The sequence below is a fragment of the Gasterosteus aculeatus genome, chromosome 4, assembly GCF_964276395.1.
Source record: "Gasterosteus aculeatus chromosome 4, fGasAcu3.hap1.1, whole genome shotgun sequence".
Classification (NCBI taxonomy): Eukaryota; Metazoa; Chordata; class Actinopteri; order Perciformes; family Gasterosteidae; genus Gasterosteus; species Gasterosteus aculeatus.
Window position 1 is genome coordinate 24,977,262 of NC_135691.1, and position 27,999 is coordinate 25,005,260.

The 27,999-nt window shown below is 44.9% G+C and overlaps 1 protein-coding gene across 2 annotated transcripts; it reads right to left on the minus strand.

Annotated features, from left to right (window-relative positions):
• Window positions 1-5: 5 nt before the first annotated feature.
• Window positions 6-27,998, minus strand: LOC120817812 (uncharacterized). 2 transcript variants are annotated; one of them, XM_040174368.2, is made up of 6 exons: window positions 27,857-27,998; window positions 13,173-13,669; window positions 2,400-2,591; window positions 2,155-2,308; window positions 1,870-2,055; window positions 6-1,492 (listed from the first exon to the last, which is right to left on the minus strand). In XM_040174368.2, the coding sequence occupies exons 2-6, from the start codon at window positions 13,447-13,449 to the stop codon at window positions 1,168-1,170; spliced, it is 1,134 nt and encodes a 377-aa protein (XP_040030302.2). In that variant the 5' UTR covers window positions 13,450-13,669; window positions 27,857-27,998; the 3' UTR covers window positions 6-1,167. The 2 variants fall into 2 exon arrangements, with proteins under 2 accessions (XP_040030302.2, XP_040030303.2); XM_040174369.2 differs by having other exon boundaries at window positions 27,760-27,893.
• Window position 27,999: the final 1 nt, after the last annotated feature.

Genomic DNA, 27,999 nt, shown 5'->3' on the forward strand with positions numbered 1-27,999 from the left:
AACAGTTCAACTTAACAAATGTCTTTATTCAGCTTTTATGGCAGTATTATTGTATACAGTAATTAGTAAAGGTTAAAAAAATCCCTCTTCAAAAAGCAATGTGCAGATTTGTACTAACAAAGTCCTTTAGTCCTTGTATAATTGTATAAAAAAATAAAGACGGCTCACAGCTAGAGTGTAAACTGACTAAAGCAATTACAGCGGCTCTGAGACAGTTTATGATTAAAATGGATGTACTGTACAAGATCATTCTTTTTAAGATTAATTTAAATTAAGTTAAATTAGGAGCAATATTCGCTTGTGTTCCACTAACTCAAGCTAATCAGAGTCCATAAGTGGACATGGCCCAGATGCATTATTTAACCCAGCTCGGTTTTTCAGCCATGTGCACTGGTCAAAACAAAACAGAAAATACTGGCACAGAATAAGTTGCTACAGTACAGACGGAGAAAAAAAAACTTTTACTTTCACATTTAGTTTAAGCTTCTGTTGAGAAAAAATGTATCTTTAAATCCATACTAACACCAATGTTTGCTGCATTCAGTGGCTGCAGCTGCATTTTCTGCAGTTTATTTGCCACCCATAAAGCTATTCAGTCAGTCTGTTTCTCACCAGTTTAAGAAAATACCAAGACATACTAATGTGTATGTATTTATTTATATATATATATATATATATATATATATATATATATATATATATATATATATATATATATATATATATATATATATAGGAATCAGTTTCTGCCTAAACAGTGGTGGCCATTGTCAAAGTCCTTTGAGAACCTCCATCTCTTTCACAAATGGTTGAATTGCACATCTTAAAGAGTTTTCTCCTCCCGGCCGGCTACTTGAAGCTTTGTAATTTCTGATGGCTAAAGGCTGCTCTTAAAGGGGACAGAGGAAGCTGCAGCAGCAGTTCAGCAAGAATTAAGGAAACATCTAGTGTTTATTTCAGTTCCTGTTAAGTCAAAAATGCAGGAGAAGTTCAGCAGGCATGCAGTAAAAAAGAGGGGGGCTGCTACGCTGGCTGTATTTCCAGTTTTGCTTTTCATTTGCTGCTTAATCCAGGAGAAAACAGAGATGCAGAGATCCAAAATGCTCCCTCCAATGGCTCCATTGGGTGATGGCACAGTGCCCTTTAACCGGAAAATGGAAGGACTGGCTACTGCCACGGCCGCTGTGGTGTTGGGTTGGGGTTGGGGTAGATGGGTGCTGGTGTCGGGTGGTATGCGGGAACCGCGGCGTTTGGGTGGGGCGGATACGTCGGCAGAGGGTACTGCGCCATGCTGTGGGGCTGAACGTTGGCGGTCGCGTGGGCAGGCGAGGAGGCCGAGGAGGGCAGGTGGAGGTAGAGTGGGGTGGACGGAGCAGAAGGGGCAGAGGGTGCCGTTGGAGTCGGCACCCTCTGCAGGACGACGTGTGGGTAAAGCTGAGACTCGGAGGGGTAGACTCCGGGCAGGGAGGCCTTCAGCAAACTCTCCTGACTCCTGTATACAAGAAACAACAACAAAAAAGGTACGGTTACACAACTTTCAATGACATAAATGCTGCAAAACTGATTCTTTACCGAACCTCTTACAAATAGTTAAATATGTGCAGTGGTTTGTCCATTTTTTAATTCTTTCTCTCAAATGTAGAACTACATGCAGAACACAAGCTGCTGGCAATTTTCAGACACCCTCCCAAAGGAGACTAATTGCCGCACACCGGTGGTGGGCAGAGCATTATCCTCATCAAGACAATCTTGAATGAACAGCGTGGAGTACTGACGAATACCCAGAGGGATCAAAACACCAGAATGAGCAATAAGTTAAGAGTACCAGAGCTTCTTTTGTCAAGGCCTAAGTGACGCTTTCCAGCTCACCTCTGGTATCCTCTGTTCTCGTATCCACCCAGGCCTGCGGTCAGGTAGAGGGGGCTGTCTGGAGCCAGACGGGGGTTCATCCTCTGGGAGAGATGGAAGATCTTGGGAGGAGGGAAGGCTTGCCACTCGCCCTCTTCTCTCTCCATCCAGCATTCGCTGCGACGGGACGAGAGCTTGTCTCTGCGCCTGCGGAGGAGAGACGACATTAACCGCTCAGGTGACGCTCTTGCACCGGGTGGGGGGGGCTTTATGTAGGGGAAAGGGTTGTACTCTCTGCGGCCCTACCTGGTCCGCCCCTCTTTCTTGGCTCGGTACCGACTGGACCGTTCCTGCAGGCAGCAGATGAGGAAGGACAGGGACATGGCGAGGATGACGATGCCACTCACCACTGAGGCCAACACAGCCACTCTCAGACCACGGTCCTCCGGTCTGGGGATCGCTGTGGGGCAGTTATATTTGGAAAAAGTTTATTTCATCAGCGAATGCCCCCGAAAATCTGTGCTTGGCTGTGACCACATGAAGCAGCTGACCTTCGCAGACAGGCAGGTAGTTGCTCCACTGCGGTTTGCCGTTCCTGACATTGCAGTAGATTTTGTCGCTGCCGACCAGCTGGTATCCCTCCCTGCACCAGAAGGCCAGCACGCTGCCGATCGACATGCCCGTGCCGGTCTCCACGTAGAAGGAACCCCGACGCGGCGGCAGGACGGGGATACAGCACAGACCTGAGGGGAATAAACAAAAAGGTCACGAACCGAAAGGAGCAGCTTGTGATTGAGAGCAAGGGACGTGAATGAGGAAAAAAAAGAGCTTTTCCATAAGCAGTGGAAATGGTCGTTGTGATGCCACCCAGTGGTTGGAAGACTTGGGTTTGAAGCCTCGAGTTTGGCAGTTTGGCTGTTGACCTCTTGTTTCTTGGTAGTGAGCTGTCCATCACAAGATAGCCCCTTCCTAAAGCGTACGCTGTCTGACTCTAAAGGGACTATAATTTACAAGACGAGCATCATGCTGCATTGAAGAACACTTGAAACTACTTATCTAGACGAGAGACTTATTCTTACTGAGAGAATAAATTAAGTGAGCAGTGGGGTCGTTATTTCATTTATTTTTAATTGGATTTTAGTCACATCCTGGACTCTGGATTGTGGACATTTGGTGGCTTAGGGTATCAGTTTGATTCTGTGACACTAATAATGTTTACGTCTATAACTGTAATGTAATCTTCCTTAATTCCTATTTTACTGCCCATTTCCTTTTATTTTACCTTGATTCTCTCCACTCCTCCATCCTTCCTTTCTTTGTTTTTACCTTACTTGCTCTCTCTCTTGTCAAACACAGCTACAGCTCGATCCAAAGCATCTATTACAGAGCCCGAGACTATCCGTTCCACTCGATAGATCTAGACTCGGACTGGTTGAAAGACAGAAATAACTACTTTGGTCCACAATATGCGAATGCCACAGAGGTCTTGTGATACTGCAGCTATTGTTAGATTCTTCTGCAGGGTTTTTGAGGTTCTCAGAAAATCTCATGTAAACCCTTTAATGCCGTAGCTAGTCGCGAAAACACATCTTCCACAACTTTTTTCTTGGACGATTTTACTTCCACTGAAAATAAGTTTAATTTGATGGATTGATTAATTTAGTGTATAGTGGTTTGACAGGGTTATTGACCAATGATGCTTGGATTTTGTGCTTTTTTATTACATTACAGGTCATTTAGCTGACGCTTTTATCCAAAGCGACTTACATTACATTTTTAACCCATGACTTTTTACATTTTTGCCCAGGGAGCAATTAGGAGTTAGGTGTCTTGCTCAGGAACACTTCGACATGGGACATGGAGCAACCAGGGTTCGAACCGCCAACCCTGCAGTTCGCAGCACACCCTCTCTACCCCTGCGCCACGCCGACTCCATCATACACATATCCCTGACAGTCTGTGTGATATCAACATACATCAAAAAGTACTTGTCCAGAAAATCATAAAGGTAGAATTTACCACATGATTGGATTGCAATGCAAAAATATAGTACATTTCAGAGACATTAAAGTAAACTTTTTTGGGCCACGGACATGTTGTCACCTATATTTGCTAATATGCAGGAGGAAAGTTATATATTTACAATGTAACATATGGAAACTCATTATGGAAATATCTAAATGTTGCCCGATGTCCACTAGCTGGTTGCTAACTTAGCGTATGCGCTATTTTTTATTTATTTATTTTTATTACAAAAATTACGATAAGCAGGACTTTAACAAAACATGTTCTGGCCAGAAATGAACAGAGGAATAAAACTAAAGCATGGTAACGTTTTAACAAATAATGTCCAGAAGGGCATGTGGTACTGCAGTTTACTTTGGTGTGTGTGTGTGGGGGCGGGGGGGCAGCAAGCTGCTCTATACTGATTGGGAGTGACAGATGGATTTCTGCAGCAGTAGAGACAGAGAGAGAGAAAGAGAGAGAGAGGATGCTGTGATCCTGTGTGAAGATGACAGCCTCCCCTCCCCGACACACACACACACACACACACACACACACACACACACAGCTCACGCACATCAGTCACGTGCGTAACGCGTGTAGTACAGAGAAACAAGGACAAGTTGACTCATGATTTGAAGGGGAAACTAAAACGTGTTCTGTTTCAACCAAAGTGGGCTACCTTTTACTGACACTATTACCGTTTGTATGTTTGTGTGTACGTGTGTACAAATGTATGAGTGAGTGGTCGGCCCCTTAGAAAAAAATGTCAGAGGTTTAGTTCAAGTGGCCAATAGCTGTGTAATCACATTGCAATGATATCGCTAACAACTTGTATTCACCACAAAAGCTGAATATTTACTGCAATATACTATAGTCAAACACAAGACATGATCAGCATATATCAAATGGAAGTTGGACAATTAAAATGTGACTTTTAATTAAGATTGGGCGTAGTATGTATCCGCTTATTTAGTCCTTTCATTTGTATTTGAGAAATGCAAATCTAGGGAGGGGTATTTGCATTCAAATGAAAGCGAGATGAATTAAAATTAGGTGGTTTAAATTATCATCTGAGATTCATCTGGGGAGTTTATAACACCTATTTTCAGTAACAGAAGTACGGTGGCCCTGAAGTGCAAAACACAAGGGCAAATAGGAAAACACAACGACATTAACTCCTTATGGAAAGGGTAGGGCCTTATAGCAGAGGACGGACCCTTCTAATTGGACAGACGGACTCTCTGTCTTTTAACAGGAAATGATACAGGGCTCTCAAGTGTCACGCACTCCCGCCACACATACAATTCCTCACGCCAAGGAATCGGACTCCGGTCCCCGAGCCGTGTCGGCCATAGCGGCCGCGGTACACCCCCCCCCCACCCCGCCCCTTTTATTTCCAACACCTAAATATAATTGAACAACAAAACAGGCTTCGGATTAAGAAGGTTAAAAGACAGACAGTCCGTCTGTCCAATCAGAAGGGTCCGTCCTCTGCTATCTGCTATAAGGCCCTACCCTTTCCGTAAGAAGTTCATTTCGTTGTGCGTTCCTATTTGCGGTTTTGCGTTTCTATTTGCCGATGTGTTTTGCACTTCAGGGCCACCGTACATGTGTGCTGTAATCTCCATAGTGTGGCTAATGTATCATGCACTGCTGGACAATATGGCATCTTTTATAAGCACAATATAATCTTTATGACCTTTTTTATGCATAGTGACAATTCAATGCAAAGCATTTCAATAAATGAGTGTTTTCTCATTTTTTTAACAATGGAGTGTACAATTTTTAAGTCAAATGAAAATATTGAAAATGAAAACACTGACTGTGTTTACATGCTTGCACACATATAACCAGTAAGAGACTCGGCCTTATGCACATGCATGTGTGGAAACTTACCCCAAGGTTTAAATCTGGTAAGCACCTCCCAGGCTTCCTCACGCACACGCACACAGTCACACGCATACACACACACACACACACACACACACACACACACACACACACACACAGTTGTCTGCTAAAGAAAAAGCCTTCACCTCTATAAAGGCAGATGAAATATTGAACATATTACGTGTTAGTGTGTTTTAAGATTCTAGTTGAGGTGTTTTTTTTGCTTGCTGTTGCCATGCCAAAGCAGAAAGCTTTGCCGTCCCTACAAACCCAGAGGCACTGAAGTAACACCCACCTCCGCTACCCACCAACACACTATAGTAAACAGAAAGACAGACAGACAATGACGCCAGTGTGAAGAGAACGCCCTCCCAAAGCCTGACATCAATAAAAGCTGGTATTAATCCCTGAATCGATTCAATATGTGCATTGGTTTTGGGGTTGTTATTGCTGAGTATTTATTTCACTTCAGTTTGGCTGAAAATAAAGTTGTGTGTGTGACTGACATCAGATCCTAATCATGGAACCTGTGTGTGCACGTATGTCCAGGTAGTGTGTGTTTGACAAAGAAGGAAGCTTTGTTAGTTGCGTGATTGTGCAATGTGGTAATCCATCTGATCACCAGAGTGTGTGTGTGTGTGTGTGTGTGTGTGTGTGTGTGTGTGTGTGTGTGTGCGTGCGTGCATGCGTGTGTGTGTGTGTGCGCGTGCTGACTCTCCGCTCTGTTTGCTCTTTCCTGTCAAGTTTAGTTCCCATGCAAAAAAGCTTATCTGTCAACATGTAAACTGTGCGTTTGCAAAAGAGCGTTGAGCCGCCAGTGGGGCACTAATACACTTCCAGACTCCCAAACCTGGCAACCCGATGCAGACAACCAAACATCCACTCAGCTGTATTCTTCTCTAAACCCCTCCCAACTAGTCCCTGTCAGGGAAGCACTTGGAATAGTTTGTGATTAAATAAAGATTAGGCTTTCTGCATTAAAGATGCAAACACTCGACTGTTCACATGCACAGAAGGAGTGAACAGTTATAAGGTGAGACAAGGAATTGTCTATATTTGAACATACAGAAGAAGCTAAGATATCCTAACTGCTGGATCTCACTAAATCCTACACTTCCCAAAACGCAACCTCATTGTATGTCACGACCGGCTACAACGCCAAATCGGACCAGCGGTGTGAGGCCTGTAGGGCCAGTGGAACCATGTTGTACCATGATGACACACTGACTCACCAGGTGCAAACATTACAAGCGTAACTGCCGTATCTTGTAACAAGCCCTCGAGTCTCTCCTCCATGCTTGGCCACTTTTCCCTGGATAAACAAACTGCTGAAAATGTCTTCTCAGCGTCTCAGACGCTAAAAGTCTGAGTTCAAGTTAATGAAAGACGGCATTCCTGGCTGAAGTTTGACTCGCTTCATGTTGTTACATCCTCATGTTCCTGTCTGATTCTTCTTCTTGAGTGTTTTTGTGTCCATTTGCTCCGGCCTCCCCAGCAAGCTGACATCATACCTCACTCCGCCCTCTCCATCAGTGTTGTCTATTTCTGTGGCACCTCTCTGATGCGCAGTATCGCAAGTGATTACCTAATCCCCCCCGGCTCTCCCTCTGCTTGATGATGGTGTCTGTTGCTGTGCAAACCTGTGGGCATGTTTACCTCAGGCTTCCGTGCCCGTGTCCAGTGAGTCCCAAATGCTAGTTGAGGGAAATAAAACATTCTGAGTGATTCTTTTTTTGGGATGAGCAATTATTAAGAAGCTGGAGGTCATGGAAGCGCATCCACTCAACATATTTACACAGCGAATATTGTAGGAACAATCGTTAACCAGTAGTTTTGGTTGGATGTGATTGAGGTTAACCTCTCGAGTTAGACAGCGCAGGGACAGTAGGACTAATTTTTAACTGAGGACATTAATGGCATGCCAGAAAAGGTGTCAATGGTCTCAAAACCGTAAGCTATGCAAGGCAAACCAGAACTGTAGTTGTTTGCACAGAAAAACTGCACATTCAAGATAAAAGCATCCATTAGTTACATGACAAATTCTACTTTTCATTTCTTGCCTGTTCAGCCATAGTGGCGGTCAAATTGTTTCCAATGGGACAAGTCAACAGAAACCTATTCTAGCATCCTGCAAAGACGAGAAGTTATTGGAAATGGACCAATTTAAAAGATGAATAAAGTTACAAAAAAGGGCCGCGCAAAAACATTTAATAGGGATTTATGTTTCCTTTTGGGGTATTCATATACCTATACATATTTAAGATCATTAGAATGAGCAATGGCGGTATTTTTTTTTTAAATGGGGACTTCAACCGTCCCCATTTAACCTGAGGCAAATGTTTCAAAGGCAAGGCCTCCTTTTTGTGATTATTTTAAAGCAATAGTTTAGGAAATGAGGTTATTAACTTATTTGCAATTAGTTAGATGTTGAGATACTGCAGATACCAATATTGTGTGTCTATGCTAAATATGTATCTAAGTGTTAACCTAAGATGGCTGGAGTGTATTTCTGATTTTATTGATAAGGTTGTTGCTTTAGGTTTGACTTCACTTCAAAAACGTTGCGTGTTTGACTTCGCTACCTCTTCCCTCTCGGCCCGAACACCTTTTAATTGTTCCCATCTAGTTTCATCCGTCGGAGCACAGAGCGGGCCAATTTCACACTCTCTCCCTGTGAGTTTGCTTGGCCGGAGAGCGGCTCTAGTTGTAAGCCGTGGGAAGGTAATAATGAAGTTGAATCAATGCCAGCAACCATATTGGATTGACATGCAGGAGACAGAAGGAACTCTTTGTCTGAGGCTCACCAGGCTTGTAGGGCTCTGGGGTGTTGATAGTGTGCTTCGCTGACAGAAATAACCAAACGCGTCAAGTGAATGTGTGTGTGTGTGTACACTTACAACATGTGTTTCCACAAAAAGGTTGGAATCTAGACATTACAGATGTCAACATTTATCTCATGCTTTGAGAAGGTTTTTTGAAAGTGAAAGTTCTGTCTGGCACTGTTATATTATGTGGATTGGAAATCTAGCGTGGCTTCCATTTCAATCCTGAAGTAGCAAAAAAAACTACAAACAGACAGTAATGAATAAAAATGCACTTGCTAGCAGTGAGTGAATGCATCTGTACTGCTGGATAATAGCGTGTCAATGAGATTTCTTGCGCTAGAAATGCCTGGAATAGACAAAGGTAATTGGTTTTACCAGACAGTTAATCAGATTGGATGGACATAATCGTTCTTTTCTGTCCAAGAAGCTGGATTCATGGACAGATCACAGTAACTCGGTTGTGGTTGCCGACCGCTTAGTTGCACTCCATTGAATTTGCTTCCCTTTGGAAGAAGTATAAGGGGGAAGGGTGGGTGCAGAGTGGGTGCTGCATTCCTTCAGACACCAAGGACTGTATTAGAAAACTGTCGTTACAATACCTTTTTCATATCACCAAATAAAACAGATCCACTGTAACCTTGTGGCCACATCAAAAGCAACACTCCCTGCTAAGTAGTGATATCGGCCTCATTTAGGGATTAACACTAACATTAACCCTCACGCACTCTGCCAGGTTAATAAATTGCGTTTAGCGTGTTAACTTAAAGGCTTACAGCCCTTCTATGGCTGGAATATCCGCCGCTCGACATGGTCTGCCAGGTCCTCAGCAGGGGGACCAGCTGGGCGCCAAGTGCGCCCGCTGCTGCTTCTCGCTCTTATCGCCAGCTTGATCTGTAACTGGTGGCTTAAAGGCTTTTTGCACCCCAAGATAGTTCACTTGTGGCCTTGTTGTGTTGTTACCTTAACAACACAATGCAACATCAATGAATACATTCACAAGAACTGGATGGCCGGCCCGAGGAACGTGGTAGAGTCCTTCCTTTAGGTTCAAATGTATTCTGGCAATCTCGAGGATTTGTGTGCTAGCAACAGCCTCATCAGCTCATTGCTAATTAGTAGATAATAGCATGTTGGTCCAGTTAATTTAGAAGGTCAACATTAAATCTACAACAGATTGGGGAGGTTGTTGTGAGCATCTTAGCATGCCGACGTCAACATTTTGCACAAAATACTGCTCTACCTTAGTACAGCCTCAGTGGACCTTAATTTGATAGCGCTTAATTTGGATATTTCATGGAGTGGATTAATACAATAATTTCTGCATTTTACTTCTGTTATGTATGAAATCATAGTTCATTATACTGTATGAAAGCTGTTTGATACTTTGAAATTTGAAGAAACTAGATGGATATTCTTGACCCGAGATAAAAATGGGAAATTACTGTGATAATATATTCCCACGGACATAAAACAAAACTGGAGATTCTGAATTTATGAATGTGCTCTTCCCATTCCATCGAGGTAAGGAAAAGAAGATGGAGAGAAACCCACAGAAGACCTTACAGGCTTAAAGTGTGTTAGCGCCGTCTGATGTGAAAGCAGAAGCATCTGAGGACGAGTTAATGATCAACAGCAGAACTCTGTTCAATTTACTCTGAGTACAGCGGGCGGCGAGGATTCTTGGATGCGCATAATGAGCCACATCTTGTATTGATGGAGTCTGGAAGCTCTGATTTGATCCAGAGCACCAAGGCTCTGTGGGCTGAACCTTCACGCGTCTGCTGCACCAGGTTTATTGATTCAGCGAGCAGGTCTGAGTGCAGAGGACACTTTCAGGTTGGGCCTCCTCTGCAGACACCCACCAGCGCCCCCAAACACCTGGCTTTTGTGGATGACATGGAGACATCTCACCGGGATGGACGTTATATGATTTTAGGATAAATATTGGACAATTGATGTGATTTTGATATGAACAGTTACTTTCCTCAAATCTTCCAGACTCCAGTCAGACAACAGGGATTTGACCTCGCTAAACGTCACAAAACATGCTATATTGGACAGGGATAAAGTCTTTTTATTGTTCCAGCAAATGTGGATACCGGTGTAAATGCCTGGTTTGAAAAAATAGAGACCAAATATACAATTCCATCAAACAAGCCCTGTGAATTGCTCTGAATTAATACAGACAAATATAGTCAAATGATTCATAGCAACAATAGATGCGGTCCATCTAAAGTTCTAAAGCGTCATTAATTAAATGTACAACATATACATAAACTGTAAATATAATATAATTCTTCTTAAGATCTGTCTCCATTCAATCCTCCTGGTTTAATAAATATTGTGTCCAAAAGATCTGACTGTACAAATGCCTTCTATATTTAAATAGATTTATTTTTGTTCTGTAAATGACAACTGAGGCTGGTTGTATTTATTAAAAGGCTGAAACTAAAATGACCAAACGTGAACGCAACATAATCGCTGTGATGTAAGACCTGAAGGAGAAAGTCTAACGGCATTAAACACGGTGTGAAAAAGTTGACAAAATGAAGAGCTGTTAATACTGGACTAGACAAGCTGTTCATAATGTCACTCACACACACACGCACACACACACACACACACACACACACACACACACACACACACGTACAAACGCACATGCACACTCGTGGAAATGTTGATGTTGTTCACACCTTATTTTGGGAACTCCTGCACACAAGTACTCTGGCCTGGTGTAATTCATGCGTGATTGTGCAATGTGGTAATCCATCTGATCACCAGAGTGTGTGTGTGTGTGTGCGTGTGTTTGTGTGTTTGTGAGTGTGTTCGTGTGTGCGTTATTAAGTACAAAGTGCTTATTCCCGTTCTGGAGCTGCTGTTATGAAACAAGCAACTATGTTGTTTATTCGCTAAACCTTTAAGAAGATTGGTGCTGTTTGGGCCTAGCACGTCCATTTACAATGTGTGTGTGGGTCTGTGTGTGTGTGTGTGTGTGTGTGTGTGTGTGTGTGTTATGTGCAGTTTGTATGAGGCACGTGAGGTTTGCATTGTGTCATCTGCTCTGTGCCACTTATTCATGCACGTGAGGATTCAGTGAGTGAGAAGGGGCGGGCCGAGGGACATAAGATTAAATGGTGGAAATGGAAGAGAACGAGAGAGAGAGAGAGAGAGAGAGAGAGAGAGAGAGAGAGAGAGAGCGACAGTGAAAGGAAACACGAGACAAAGTGAGAGAGACTCGGAGAGGAACAGAAGTAAGAGGAAAGGATGGGAGGAACCCGGCAGTACAGCCGTTAATGGAAAAAAATACAGATGAGACAGATGGGATAAAAAAATGGGGTTGAGAGAGTGAGAGAGAGACATGTAGACAGAGTGGAGAGGGAAGAGAGAGAGAGAGAGAGAGAGAGGGAGGGAGGGAGCGGAGAAGAAGAGAAAAGCAGCTCATGCTCCAGTTGAGGTGAAATCATGCGATGCAGCTTTCTCTTCAGGCTGAGCAGTTCCAGCCCGGACACAGACTAACTTTAGTCTGCATCACCTGCCGCCATACACACACACACACACACACGCACACACACACACACACACACACAAAAGTTCATATTGGCGTGCGTGGACTCTTCTGTATTCCCTGACAAGTACACGCTAAAAGGAAATAAACGCACACTTGTAGTAACACTCAGGTTTGTTGTATTGTGATATTGGTGTAGACATGATGACATAAAACACATTTCGAATACTTCCAACAAATCGTGTCACACATTCATGCAGAAACCCTCCAAACACACACACACACACACACACACACACACACACACACACACACACACACACACACACACACACACACACACATTGGTGTGATCAATTGAAGTTTTGAGTTTTGGGGTGAAAAGCAACAAGCAAAGAAGGTTGACAACATGTCCTGATGAGTGTGTCCACAGAGGATGGAGATCACTATTCTCTGTGAACTTTGGTTTAGTATGAGCACAAGTATCACAGAAGATATCTGCAGGGTGCAGTGGCTCAGTGGAGAACAGGGTCGTCCTTCAATTAAAGGATTGGCGGTTCAATCCCCAGCTCAGCTAGTATCCATGTCAATGTGTCCTTGGTCAAGGAACTTAACCCCAAACTCCTCCTGTGACTCCTCCTCCTCCTGTGACTATGATGTGATGGTACTTAGCATCTCCTCGGGTTTAGGGCCAAGGTCGGGTTCAGGTTAGGAGAAACCCAAAGGTTACTGTTACAAGGCATTTTAAGGACTTGTGTTGTTTCTGTAAACCCCGTTTCTGCACAGCATGTACATACATAAATCTACATGCTATGGAGTCAGCATGTTTGGTATTGGCCATCAAAATGTAATCTGTGACCACGGCGAGAACTTTCCACTGATTATTATTCATTATTTTTATCATTGAGATGGTTGACAACATTTTTGGATTAATTGCCTGTACAAAAACCTAAAACAATGTTCATCGTTAGTAAAAAATATATTTGATGGGAAATAAATTCTTTCCACCTTCATCATGAAACCTCCACTGACTGATGACAGTGGAGGTTTTCAGGACGAAACAAAGAAAGAAATTGACTGTCGGACTGACTGACCTGTATAGTTGCTGGTGGTGCTCTGAGTTGGCAGAGCCTCCGTCTGTGCCTCTGTCTGTGCCTCCGTCAGCACCAGGGTCTCGGTCTGCAGGTCTGGCTGCAACCGGATCGCCGTGCCGGTCCAGTCCTCCGGCGGCGATGTGGCAGCGGGGCTCTGGGGATCCACGTGACTCACCGTGGAGCTTCCAGCCAGCACCAGAGCACAGAGCAGGGGCCACAGCAGCACCAACAGGAGGCTGCCTGCGCTCTGAGCGGCGGGACCCACTTTCAGAGACATAGGTTCAAGTGATGAAGGAGAGGAGCTCTGCAAGAGGGAGCGAGGAGGAGGGATTCACAGCATCCTCCTCTTCTCTCTTTTCGTATCTCCCTCTTCCCCTTTTTGCAGTCCCGTCCCCTTCTTCTTCTTTTGATCTTCTTCTCTGTCCTCCTCACTCCCTGGGTGGGGAGAGGAGAACCCCCTTTGCGCTCCCACTCATGATGCTGCCTGGCGCAAGAAGCTATGATGGAAAAGGAGGGGAAGTAAAAGAGTGTGCATGTGTGTTTGTGTGTGTGTGGATGGTAGATCCAGCTGTAATCTGCTTTTACATGCTGCTGTTTCCTCTCCAGCCCTCTCCTCTCTGTCCCTCAGCTCGTGCTCTCGCTGCTCTCCCCCCACCCTCTCCCCCCCCATCTCTCTCTCTCTCTCGCTCTCTCTCTCTCCCTCCCTGATCTCCCTCTGGGCGGACTTGAGCTGTTGCATAACAGTAACTCTTTTGCTGAGCTGTAACCCATGCAGCCCTGGTATCCCTGGTTGCTGCTCTCTCCCCTCTCTGCCCCTCTCAGCACGTTCCCCTCGCAATGTGCAGTTTCACCACATTGATTGGAGGTTGACTGATTGTGTCACTTCGACCCCTTTTCCCAGAAAAAAACATTTCCTACTGATCAATACTTGCTATCAAGGCTTTAAGCAAGGACACCTACATGTTCTGAAGTCAAACATCTTCGACCAGAGATAAAGGAGTCGCTCGTATGGTGGTAATTTCTTGCTGGTATTGTTTCTCCACCAGACACAGGTATTTGTCTGGTCACTTAACACCAGCGACTTGTTTAGGTTGCCAACTTTGGTGGTAAATGTCCTTCCACAGTTGACAATATCGCACTCTGCCGTACTTCCGTTGCTGAATTCACGGCCATCGCTGTTAACAAAAGGTAGAGATGGTTCTTCTCTTCTCCTGTCTGGCTTCGGATAGAGTTTGACTCACTGACAGTTTTTCCAATCACCTGTCCCAACTTTTTTTTAAAGTAAATGCCTGCTCTTTACCAGTTTCCATTGGGAGCTTCTTGTGTTCTCCGGGACCTACTCAACATCTCTGTGTTTGTATATCTGGATGATATTATTCTGATCTTTTCCCCTGACGAAGAGACCCACCGGATGCATGTCAGGCAGGTTCTCCGGCGCCTTCTTGATCACAGTGTTAATTTTGGCAGCTATTTTTGATTTAGTCTTAGTCTTTAGACGAACAATGCATATTATTTTTTGTCACTTTTAGTCATTTTAATCCTCCTTTGTTTTAGTCTAGTTTTCGTCTACGAAAACTCAGAACATTTTAGTCTAGTTTTAGTCGACGGAAACTAGACTGAAATGTAATTAGTTTTCGTCTAGTTTTAGTCACATTTAATAGCCATATTAAACTAATTTTCTTCCCTTCTCAATCTTGTGTCTACAACTGCATAATAGTCTAGCCTGCAGTACTTGGTTGTCCATTAGATATCCCTAGGACAGGTCTATAACAGGGGCCGGCAAACTTTTTGACCCGCGGGCCACAATGGATTGTAAAATGTGACGGAGGAGCCGGGCCAAGAACAAATGGTTGAAGTGTTTGTGTGAGCTAATATAAATGACATGTGAAAAATCATTACATGAAAGGATTTGGATTTTAACAAATAGCAAAGCATTTATTTGCGCGTGAACCATAGTTGAAATGCATGAGGCTTCAGAACCTGCAATGAGTTTATTATGTTAGACGCGTTTGGAGAAGCATGTAACGGACCGTCTCATCCAGCCGAGGAAACGCTGCCTGCCGTCGCCAGAGAACAGAGCAGAAAAGTCTGCATGGATCTCTGCTGGCCGACAGTCTGTTAAACGGGTCTTCATGTTTCTCTGAAGCACCACGGCTTCAGCCCGCTAACAGTCAGCTAAACAGAGACAGCTGAGCTAAACTAATGAAGCGCACATTCAAACTCGCCAAAGCGTAAAATAGTCGTCGCGGTCTGTAGTCGGTGCACAAGAACCACCGCTGCACCGATGCGAGCGCGGGTTCTGGGTTTGTGGATGACATCATCATGACACGTCAATATCCGCCAGACTTCCTGTCTGTTGTCTGTCAGCTGCGTGCGAATTTAGGGGAAAAAAGTATTGTGACTTCGTCAACCACCAACATGTTCGTCTCGTCTCGTTAACGAAAGTTAGAATAGATTTAGTCATAGTTTTTATTTTTTAAGATCGTTTTTTGTCACGTCTTAGTCTCGTCTTAGTCATGGAAAAAAGATTCGTTAACGAAAAATATTCGTCATAGTTTTCGTCGACAAAATTAACACTGCTTGATCATCAACTGTTCGTGACGGCTGAGAAGTGTGAGTTTCACGTGTCTACTGTTTCATTCCTGGGGTTCATTGTGTCGGAAGGCAAGGTGAAAATGGAGCCGGGAAAGGTGGAGGCAGTCATGGGCTGGCCCACTCCCAGCAACCGCAAGGCGGTCCAACAATTTTTGGGTTTTGCTAATTTTTATAGGAGATTCAGTACGGACCTTTAGCTCAGTAGCAGCCCCGCTGCATGCACTAACCTCTTCTGTGGTCAAGTTCCGGTGGAACCCTGCCGCCGATGCTGCTTTCCAACACCTCAAGAAAGCATTCACCACTGCCCCGGTACTTACCCTCCCGAATCCTAATCAGCAGTTTGTGGTGGAGGTTGAGAACACTCCCACTGCCTCAGACTTTCCCAAAGATCCGAAAAGGACAACAAGCTGCATCCCTGCGCCTTCCTCTCCCGGAGCCTTTCACCTGCGGAGAGGAACTATGATATTGGAGGCCGGGAACTGCTAGCCGTCAAAGTAGCCCTGGAGGAGTGGCGGCACTGGCTGGAGGGTGCGGAACACCCATTCCTGGTTTGGACGGACCATAAAAACCTGGAGTATCTCAGAACAGCTAAGAGACTAAACACTCGTCAAGCCAGGTGGGCCCTCTTTTTTAATAGATTCAACTTTTCCCTGTCTTATCGCCCAGGCTCTAAGAATGTGAAGCCAGACTCTCTTTCCCGGCTGTTTGACCCTGTTTCCCCGTCCAACCCCCCCTCCCACATTCTGCCGTCACCTGGGACCTTGAGGAGAGGGTGAGGCAGGCAGCCGCAAGCATCTCTGTTCCTAATGGTTGTCCCCCCAGCAGGCTGTTTGTTCCTTCTTCTCTCCGGTCGCAGGTCCTCCAGTGGGCCCACTGCGCTCGAGTGTCCTGCCAACCCGGGGTTCGGAGGACAATGTTCGTGTTAAGGCAGCGGTTCTGGTGGCCCGCGATGGAGAAGGAGGTGGGGGAGTACGTGTCAGCTTTCGAGGTGTGTGCAAGCTGTAAGGTCCCTTGACGCCCACCGCCCGGGCTCCTTCGCCCCCTACCGATTCCACACCACCCATGGTCCAAAATCTCGCTGGACTTCGTCACAGGGCTTCGTCGGTCCGAGGGCAACACCACCGTCCTCACGGTGGTGGACCGGTTCTCTAAGATGGTCCATTTCATTCCCCTGCCTAAGCTGCCCTCCGCCAAGAGAACGGCGGAGGCGGTGCTTTATTATGTTTTCCGTCTCCATGGTTTCCCTGCAGATGTGCATCGGGGGCCCCCAGTTCGTGTCCAAGTTTTGGAGGGAGTTGTGCAGCCAGGGCTGTAGTGGAGGGTAAACGCACGTAAACGCCGTTTACGCACCTCTAGAATTTTGGAAATAGCGTTTACGCACCTATAAATAGCGTTTACGCACCTATAATTAGCGTTTACGCACCTATAAATAGAGTTTACGCACCTCAAAGTTCCCTGCGCCTTGTATTCTTCCGTTGGAATAATCCGAAATAAAATTGGTGTAATTTTAAAACAGCTAAGACTACGTTTCCTATTGTTGAACATATAAACGCCGTAGTCTGAATCCTTTTCATCTGCGCTGTATTACGGTCTGTGAGCATCCAATCAGTGCCTTGCGGCTGCAGCAGCGACCAATCAGGATCCAGGAGGCACATACACGCTGTGGATCAGCCCAGTGGTCCCCAACCTTTCTTACCTCACGGACCGGTTTCATGTCAGACAATATTTCGCGGACCGGTCGAGAAGGTCCGACGGGGGGGGGTAGTAGTCGTTGCGGGCGGAACGACCGACGGGGGGGTAGTAATCGCGCGCTCTGTGTTCGCTGGTCGTGCACGGTAAAAGGACAAGAAAAACGCCTGGTGACGCGTAGATTAGAAAATAAGTCAGTTCTCAATGTGAAAAAAACCCTGCTGTATAGGCTATTTATGATGACATAGGTAGTACATGAGTGTTCCTTTAACTTATGTTGTCAGTGTAATTGACAGGCTGCTTAACTCTTAATTCAACATATTTTTTGACAGTGAGAGGACAGGCAATGATGCACAGGGAGAGGAGAAACACCAGGTCGAATAGAGAGAGGAGAAGCACAGACGAGCCATGAACCCCAGAACACGCGTTCTGGGGTTCATGGCTCCTCTGTGCAAGGCAGGACCTGACGTGGAGGACAAGGAGGCCCTCTGGGCACTACTGTAAAAAGGAGACTCCGTATGTAGATAGTTCTTAATCTGCAATTGTGTTGTTGTGTTGTGTTGACATACTTTTCTTTACTGTTAAATTTAACATTTAACATAATGCAATATAGCCAGGACAGCCTTAGAGAGACGCGACGCTTCGTATCGCGTTGCTTCGCATCGCGTCGAGGTCTGAAAATTCAGAGTTTACCCACCTCTAATTTTACCACTACAGCACTGTGTGCAGCCTCTTAGGAACAACGGTCAGTCTGTCTTCCGGCTATCACCCTGAATCCAATGGGCAGACGGAGCGTTTGAACAAGGAGCTGGAGACCGGTCTTCGCTGTCTGGTTTCCCAAAACCCAACTTCCTGGTGCAGGAACCTCATCTGGATTGAATACGCGCACAACACGCTCCCGTCGTCGTCTTCGGGTCTCTCCCCGTTCCAATGTGCCTATGGCTATCAGCCACCCCTGTTTCCTGCCCTAGAGAGGGAGTCCAGGGTGCCCTCTGCGCTGGCCATGGTCCGCTGTTGCCGTCGCACCTGGGAACGAGCCCGCGAGGCTCTCCTTAAGAACTCTGCACGTTTGAAGAGGATGGCGGATCGGCAACGGACTCCCTAACTATCAGGTCGGCCATTCGCGTGGAGTCCCGCAAGTTGCCGCCAAGGTTCGTTGGTCCCTTCCCCATCTCTAAGGTGGTCAATCCTGTGGCCATGAGGCTTAAACTCCCGAGACCCATGAGAGTGCATCCCACGTTCCATGTAGCCGGGCTACATGGAACGCAGCCAAGGAGAGCCCCTTGGTCCCTGCCACCAAACCCCCACCACCCCCCCGACTCATCGATGGTGGGTCAACCTATGCCGTCAAGCGGCTCTTGGCAGTCCGGCGCCGTGGCCGGGGCCTCCAGTATCTGGTGGATTGGGAGGGATACGGTCCAGAGGAGAGGTCGTGGGAGCCAGCCCGCAACATCTTGGGCCCTAACCTCATCAAGGACTTCCAACACAGGTTTCCTGATGAGCCTGGGCCGTCAGGTGCCGGCCTTAAGAGGGGGAGTACTGTAACACCGAGACTGGGGCATTAGGTCACGTGTTGTTTTCTGTTGTGTTTCTGTCACTCACCCATCCCTCTCGTTTCAGACACCTCCTCCCTGTGTGCCGCCGCCTTCTGTGATTGCAAGCCCCACCCTTATTGTTTCCACCTGTGTCTCGTTCTCTTGTGTATTTAGTCTGTGCCAACGGCTTGTGCTGTGCCAGTTTGTCTCTTTGTTCCAATGAGCTCACCAGCGATTCTCCTGAGTGTGCCTTCCCGTGTTTTGACCCATTTCGGTCAACCTTTGCCTGCCGATTTGGATTGCTCCGCCTTCTCTGTCTGACTACCCGTGTACTACCCTGCGTAAAGTAAAGACGATTTTTGCCTCTGGCTACCCCGCCTTGAGTCTACTTTTGAGTCTAGACCCTTGTGGCCCCAACTCCGTAACAGGATGTTGGCATTTCATTCTCCTCTTTTTAAAATAACATTTAACATTTAACATAATGCAATATAGCCAGGACAGCCTTAGAGAGACGCGACGCTTCGTATCGCGTTGCTTCGCATCGCGTCGAGGTCTGAAAATTCAGAGTTTACCCACCTCTAATTTTACCACTACAGCACTGTGTGCAGCCTCTTAGGAACAACGGTCAGTCTGTCTTCCGGCTATCACCCTGAATCCAATGGGCAGACGGAGCGTTTGAACAAGGAGCTGGAGACCGGTCTTCGCTGTCTGGTTTCCCAAAACCCAACTTCCTGGTGCAGGAACCTCATCTGGATTAAATACGCGCACAACACGCTCCCGTCGTCGTCTTCGGGTCTCTCCCCGTTCCAGTGTGCCTATGGCTATCAGCCACCCCTGTTTCCTGCCCTAGAGAGGGAGTCCAGGGTGCCCTCTGCGCTGGCCATGGTCCGCTGTTGCCGTCGCACCTGGGAACGAGCCCGCGAGGCTCTCCTTAAGAACTCTGCACGTTTGAAGAGGATGGCGGATCGGCAACGGACTCCCTAACTATCAGGTCGGCCATTCGCGTGGAGTCCCGCAAGTTGGCGCCAAGGTTCGTTGGTCCCTTCCCCATCTCTAAGGTGGTCAATCCTGTGGCCATGAGGCTTAAACTCCCGAGACCCATGAGAGTGCATCCCACGTTCCATGTAGCCGGGCTACATGGAACGCAGCCAAGGAGAGCCCCTTGGTCCCTGCCACCAAACCCCCACCACCCCCCCGACTCATCGATGGTGGGTCAACCTATGCCGTCAAGCGGCTCTTGGCAGTCCGGCGCCGTGGCCGGGGCCTCCAGTATCTGGTGGATTGGGAGGGATACGGTCCAGAGGAGAGGTCGTGGGAGCCAGCCCGCAACATCTTGGGCCCTAACCTCATCAAGGACTTCCAACACAGGTTTCCTGATGAGCCTGGGCCGTCAGGTGCCGGCCTTAAGAGGGGGAGTACTGTAACACCGAGACTGGGGCATTAGGTCACGTGTTGTTTTCTGTTGTGTTTCTGTCACTCACCCATCCCTCTCGTTTCAGACACCTCCTCCCTGTGTGCCGCCGCCTTCTGTGATTGCAAGCCCCACCCTTATTGTTTCCACCTGTGTCTCGTTCTCTTGTGTATTTAGTCTGTGCCAACGGCTTGTGCTGTGCCAGTTTGTCTCTTTGTTCCAATGAGCTCACCAGCGATTCTCCTGAGTGTGCCTTCCCGTGTTTTGACCCATTTCGGTCAACCTTTGCCTGCCGATTTGGATTGCTCCGCCTTCTCTGTCTGACTACCCGTGTACTACCCTGCGTAAAGTAAAGACGAATTTTGCCTCTGGCTACCCCGCCTTGAGTCTACTTTTGAGTCTAGACCCTTGTGGCCCCAACTCCGTAACAGGATGTTGGCATTTCATTCTCCTCTTTTTAAAATAACACAGAGTTTCAGAAACTAATTATATTTTCTAGGAATGTAATGAGTTAAAGGATTTGCAAACCAGAAAAGGAAACCACAAGGTTGATGAGAGCGGTGAGAGTATAAGTCATTGGTCACAAAACCACAAATCAAAAGTAACTAAAACGCTGGTAGTGCTTTTTTCATTGTTGCTTTCGAAATTGTAATGCAGACTTCTCGCTTCTTCTGTTGCACTTGCATGCCACATAGTTGCTAAAATATCAATAAGAGCTTTTTCGCAGTTTTAAATGGTGCAAAGAAAGTATGCTGTATATATAATATTGATGAATTAAGGCAACTCTAATCGACTGGGAAACAATAAACAAACAACCGATTTAGTTTACCGGAAACCACTGATATTAATTATTAGACAGAGGGAACACACGCTTTGTTTGGACGATGGTCAAAGCCACATGCATGCTGTTAAACTTAAACATTAGAAGCCTGTCCTTCACACACTGACAGGGGCCGAGGCGATCTGCAGCTCTGTCACTATCAACCTGATCCCTGATGCATCATCATATTCAATACTGCTTTGAGCGTTGCGTGCGTGTGCAGCACAACAGTGTATAAAGCCAATAATCAGTGCTAAGAGTGGAAGCGGAGAGAGAAGAGCTTTCCTTCCACAAGTGGTTAGCGAAAGACGAGACGGCTCTTTCTCACCAAGCCTCTGGTAATCTGTGGCAGCAGCAGGGGATGATTGAGCCGCAGACCGAAACAGGATTCACTTTGGTGCCTGATTCTGTTGATTTCAATGATTATGTTTTACAAAAAGACCTTAGCTGTGAGATAAACTTTGATCTTATTTGTACACACTGGTCTGCATATATTAAGTCTGTGTCCAAACTTGAATGTCTGAACATTTAGTAGAACCCTTTATTTCCACACCTTCAAATTAAAAGCTGCACTTTCACAATGAATGGGATACAATTACCACATGTGATTTGAAAGAGACCTCGGACTAATCCACCAAGACTCACCACCCGATGGAAGTGCCTGTTAGCTATGCACTGCGTTTTAGCATCTTTAAGCTTATTGTTTTGGTTTCAAGTTCAGACTAATTTAGTGTAATGAAGGATGAGTAGCTTCAACATCATTGACCATTTTTCCCGAAGTGGTATTAATCTTATATGGAACATTGAGTCAATTTAGAACAACATAATTGTACATAGTTTAAATCATCTCCAGCTGTCCAAATAGAATTTTCAGGGGTTTCTTTCTTTTTCTTTTGAGTACATCTTTCTGTAAAATGTTTGCTTTTGATTTCGTTTTTCTTCTTCGTTTTTCGTTTTATTTTTAGTGAGGATGCTTTGCTTGTGCTTATTTCTTCTCTGGACCTGTCTGCTCCCAAATAAATCACTCCTGTCAGTTCATACGCCCTGCATATTACCCTTCTTTCATCAACAACCTCATCGTGTTCACAGTAGGAACCTGCATTCACCTGCATTTGCTAAAGTGTTCTGTTCTGTGAGCACCGTAAAATAGGAGGGAAAGGATTTTCAAAAAATGCTTGAGTGTCCTCGGAGTGTCCTTCACTGTAGAGTGGCATATTCATTACAGGTTTTGTGTGTTGATTTGTAATAAAGGAGGAGTCATTTACGATCGCAGCCTGACCTCAAATTGAGTCTGAAAGATGAGAAATCTTGAGCGTATTGATCTCTGCCAGAAAAATACTAGGGCATTGCAGCAGCTGAGGAGAAGATGTGAAGAAAAACAGGAACATTTCCAACCACAGAAATCGTAACTTTTGTCAAACGGTATTTACTTCAACAGTCATTCGGTTTCCTCAGATTACTTTTCTCTTCTCACGGCACCAAAACACTTTACTAACTGTACTTGTACTCTGGGGATTGGAGTGAAGAGCTCTGGGTGACTCCCCGCAGCTTTGGCATTAACTTGAGAGGCGAGAGATTATGTGAGAGACAGGCGCTGATGAGGTGCGGCGATGCTGTGAGGCTTTCGGACCATTCGATGTGCACAGCGAGAGTCAATTACTGGTAAGAAAGTGATCAGGCGCCGGCGTCCCAAGAGGGGTCAACGAGAGGACAGTGTGTGGATTGTAAACTTCCGTAAATAACATTTTCTGTATAAGAACCATTTTTCATTTTGTAATGAAGGGGGAAAAGGGGATTTAAAAATCACCGCTAAACAATTCTAAATGACAAAACAAGAACAACAAAAACTGAACAGATGGGAAACATTCAGAATTATAAAGAAATTAAAGCTGCCTCTTTGATAATTGAAGGTTTAAAGACTGTGAGTAGATGTAGAGCTGGCAAACAGCACACTTATGTGGATTTAGTTGTCAGAACTGAAGAGCGTGTGTGTGTGTGTGTGTGTGTGTGTGTGTGTGTGTGTGTGTGTGTGTGTGTTTTTGATGCATGATGGAAGTGATTCCTAATTTGTGGTCAGAATATCTGCCACACTGTTTTCCATTTACATTTCAGGTCTTTCACAAAGTTGTAATACTCAGGGAACCCGATTCCTTTTCATCCCCCATCAGCAACACTAGCGCTAAAATAAATCCTTTGGAAATTATAACATATTTGACCTTCATAATAAAAACTCTAAAAACTCAAAGAAAATGAAATAAAAGTTGTTGTTTTTTAGGCAAAACTAAAAATTAAAAGGGACCCATGAAATTAAAATAAATATTTTTTCAGCGTAGAGTTTATTTTGCCCTTTTAAACCAAAGCCTGTTCAGTAGTTATATGAAATACAAGCAGTGCTGTAGGTCTCATATCTGCGCGAGGGGTGCAGCGCCACCCTGTGGTCATTCAGGTGTTACTGTAAGTTTGATCTACAGCACGCTCCACCGTTGCACCTTCAGGGCACCAAAACAAGAGGATGGCTCTAAATACAACAAACTCTGGAACATTTGGTTTTCCTCAAATATTTTTGTGTCCCTCGACAAATATTATCTGATAAACATGAGTACATGTTTATCAGATAAATTGTATTCAAGATTATTATTATCTTATTCGCATCCCAACGTTTCTATATTGTAAGGCATTTGGTTGGGTGAAACTCAGTGTTAGTCACCCTGGTAAAAGCGTGAAGCCGAAGTGTGTTGCTCTTACAATAAAGTTGATCTTTAAGCTTGAAGTGATTATAGATTTTTGGCCCCAGAAATGTAGGGAAGAATCTAGATTTGTATTATTGTGTTTAAACCCCAACATATAATAGCTGACAACGTTTTTTAAGTTCTGTTCAATCAACGTTATGGGCTTTTAGATGTACTTCAAGGGGAATTTAAAAGAAACTGGACATTTTTACTGAAAACAACAAGTTTGGACAAAATGTGTTGAGCTATCTCTGAGAACGGCTCAAATGTGTCTGTGGCCTTCATTGTTTTTGTTGGAGTTTCTTTCCTGTAACTCAATTCTCCTGCCACAGGTTAACACACATCATCCCTTGTCTCCTTTTTTATTTAATCTTGTCCCCGTTTTTCATTTCTATCTGTCACAAACCGACGTTCCCCGTCTCCGGAGTACTAAGGTCCGAAGCTCGGGATCTCAGTCACCCCTCTGTGGCACGTGACAATGGTTTGTGCCACTCAGGATCAGCCCACTGAGCGGGCACGGCCACTCCCACCAACACACCTGTGGCTCGTCTCTCATCAGGAGAGGCTGGGCATTTAAGCTGCCGAAGTCTCAGAAGCCGGTGCGAAGTCTTGTGCATGTTGCCATCACATTCTGAGCGTTCTCTTGATATCCTGTTTCTGCCTACCTGTTATTGACCTCTCCTTTGTCCCAGACCTCGTTCACGCCTGCCTGACCCTCGACGGTACCTCTGCCTACCTCCGCGCTCCTGGCTTTCGACCCCTGCCTGTTCACCGGACCCTACCACGCCTGATCCTTGTCTGTACCCCGCTAATAAAACTGCGCTCTGCGCTTGAGTTCACTCTGGTCTCTTGTGGTGCGTTACACTATCATTATTAATTCAATTTCAATAATTTAACTCTTTCATTTAAGTTCATGACTTTTATTATTATCCTGTCTCATAAATATTTCTTTGACATAACATGACCACAGGAGACAAAATAAAACATGCTGGTGCACATTACCATGATTCAGCACCGCTGCAGACTGGACAGCTCCTCATCAGACAAACCACATTCACATGGAAGCTTGTGATATCCTAATAAACCTAATTGTGTCAATTGTAAACATATTTTGGATGATGGAATAAGACTGGAACTCGACACATTGTTACAGGCACAATTATAGACGTGGTATTTGGTTGTTTAGTTTGTTTTTTGGCCATTTGGGGGGAAGCAAGTTGTAAACACAACATTTACATATTGTTGCTTTTTTAATTGTGGCTAATCGTTTGTTTTTGTACACAGTTTCTTATTCAGTGTCATCCAACAGACACAATACGACATCCACACGCAAATGTAGCCATGTTTTTTTAAAAAGAAAGTCCAAAATTCACTCTCTTTGTGATCCGTTAAAAAACATCTGGCTCTCTACTTTCTAACGTCTCTCATCTGTAACGCTGCAGAATAAAACACAGAAAATAAAAAAGACCCCCCCAACCAATCCAATCAGGAACCATGGGAGTAGCTAAAGGACAAACAAAGACCTGGCAAATCATGCACTGACTTCTCTGACTGAGAGGTTTCACTAGCTGCTGTCGGTCTATACAAGATGGCCCAGTGTCACTCGCTTTGACAAATCATTTAACTTTGCACAACAGATGATAGAGGCAGATATAAAGTTATACAGTACATTAGGTCACTTATAACCCTCCACACTATCTCACACATAGTGGGAACTCTGTGTGAAGTGAGAAGCTATTGACAAAGTCTTGCGGAGTCTAAGACGCAAAGAGGTTTAGTGAGAATTGGCTAACAGTGATTGGATTGCGTAAGTTCAAAAGTCCACTGAAGAGGAGACAAACACATACAAACACAGACGATCACTTAAAATCCTGCCCTTACTTTAACCGGGAAGAGAGTTTCCTTTTGTTTGTTGTCTGGACGCGAAGCTGAGAATTAATCCTCATTACACAATGGATGAAAAGCTGTTTGGGAGTTTGAAGGGCTCATGTGTGAACCCATGTCATGTGATGGCCCTGCACATAGTTTTGAATACACCGCTTGTACCATGTAACACTCCCTATGATTCAAACATGTTTCATAACTTCTGTGTTTTGTAACTTCTGCTCCCAGCTGTAAATGGCTCTATTGACCATTTTTATTACAGATCATTTGAATCTCATTTTTGCTAAATCAGGCACTAAGAAAATACTTGACCCACTGTAGCTTAAACTTTGACATGATTTATCATAAATCTAAAATGCAATGTAAATACATGAAAGAATGCTTGGGAATCCCATTCAACCTAACTTGATGTTTCAAGTTTCATGTAATATACCCTGCATAAACAGATGCATGACGGCTGCAGAAACTGGGTCATTTTCTCTGCACGGCTGCTGGAACAGTTGTGACTTCAGTCATTTTGAGACAACATAAAATGACTCCTTTTTGTGAATTCCATAAACTAGTATTACCTGCATGAGCTGGTATAACTCTGTTCGGACTGTTTAATTAATTCCTAAATGAATGGTTGGACCTAATTGCTGTTGTTCACTCTGGGCTTGGCCTAACCCTGATGATAAATTCTAAAACAAAATACATTTCTGAATAAGTCATATTGTTTACTAGGGTTAGAGACAGTGTGTGCCATTTACGGTTATCTTTTGGCAGAATTGGAATTAAATGTGACACAAATGTGTTTTCATTAGTTTAAAATCATCTAATAATAAGAAAAAAGCAATTTTCAAAAGCATTTTCATCCGTGTACAGAGCAGGGAAGGCTCAAACTAAACACTAGCTCTAGAGATAAAAAGGATAAAAATGATTTACAGAAATACCTTAAACTTGCATTCTTTCTAATGTCCATGAGGGGCGTCGGGAGGGGGGGGGGGGGGGGGGGGTGATTCAGTAAACTTTGTAAACATGAGTTTATGGTCTCAATCTCTAATTTCAAGTCTTCTTCAATTTAATTAAATTGCATGATGTTCGTAAATTATGATTATGAAAATGATGAAATAATGTCCGGGGGGTCCAACCTTTTACTAGCAAGGTGCACCTAATAACTGGCCAGTGAGTGTATATTGACTTTACATGTAAAGCCCTTTGAGTTTTTGTATAATGAAATCTACGTTATGAATAAAACTGCCACTGCACCACTACCCAGAATACTCTTGAGGGCGGTGTGATCAACTGATCGGGTCCCTTTCAGGCTCAATCCCAATGTCCTTCCTGAACCCTGAACCGCCCGGGGACTTCACTGACGTCACCTGCTAATTGGTTGAAAGATTTGAGTTGCCACATGTCACGTCACAAAGACAACGTCAAAATATATGATTTACAATTGAGGGTATTTATGTAATACTTTTATTATTTGAGCATCATTCGGACTCAAAGTCCGCGAGTACGTTAGGGTGCACACTGCACACTGGGATCGCGCGTACCAGTTTCCGCGTTGGTAGGGTGTTTATGGTGTATAATATCACAACTTTAAAAAATCACTATTTTATATCATGTGAAATACATTCACACAAGAATAAGGATATATTGTATTGTCATCTGCTTCATGTTAATAACTATCATATAAACATTTCTGTTTACCCTGCCATTCAAATAATATTTAAAGATAGTAGGCTACGTGTCATTTCTCTCAAAACCCCATTATTACATTCCTGCATACAGCTTTGCTACAAGAACTTGCACGTGCACAAACCCACCCCCGGTCAAAACTTGACTTCTCCCCGATTGGTCCATTCAGGTTTGGAGAAGGTGGGGCAGAGCCGTGATTAATTAGCATACCTTTCCGGACTTATAAATAAGGCGGCAGCCTCACCTCATGCTTCACGCTGCACCACACGCTCGGAGGAGGAGAGGGACTGCGGCTCTGCTGTGCTGGGCACGAGAGTGGAAGTAAAAGCAAGGTCACTCACCCCACGGATGCCACGCACAGATCCGATCACCGCCCTGGGGTCTGTGCGTAAAAGTGTCCAGCCAAAGGCAGAACTTTACGCGCTCCCAGGAGACTGCTTCCCTCTCGCTTCTCCGGTTGTTTGGCGGCGTGAGCGTTTCCCCG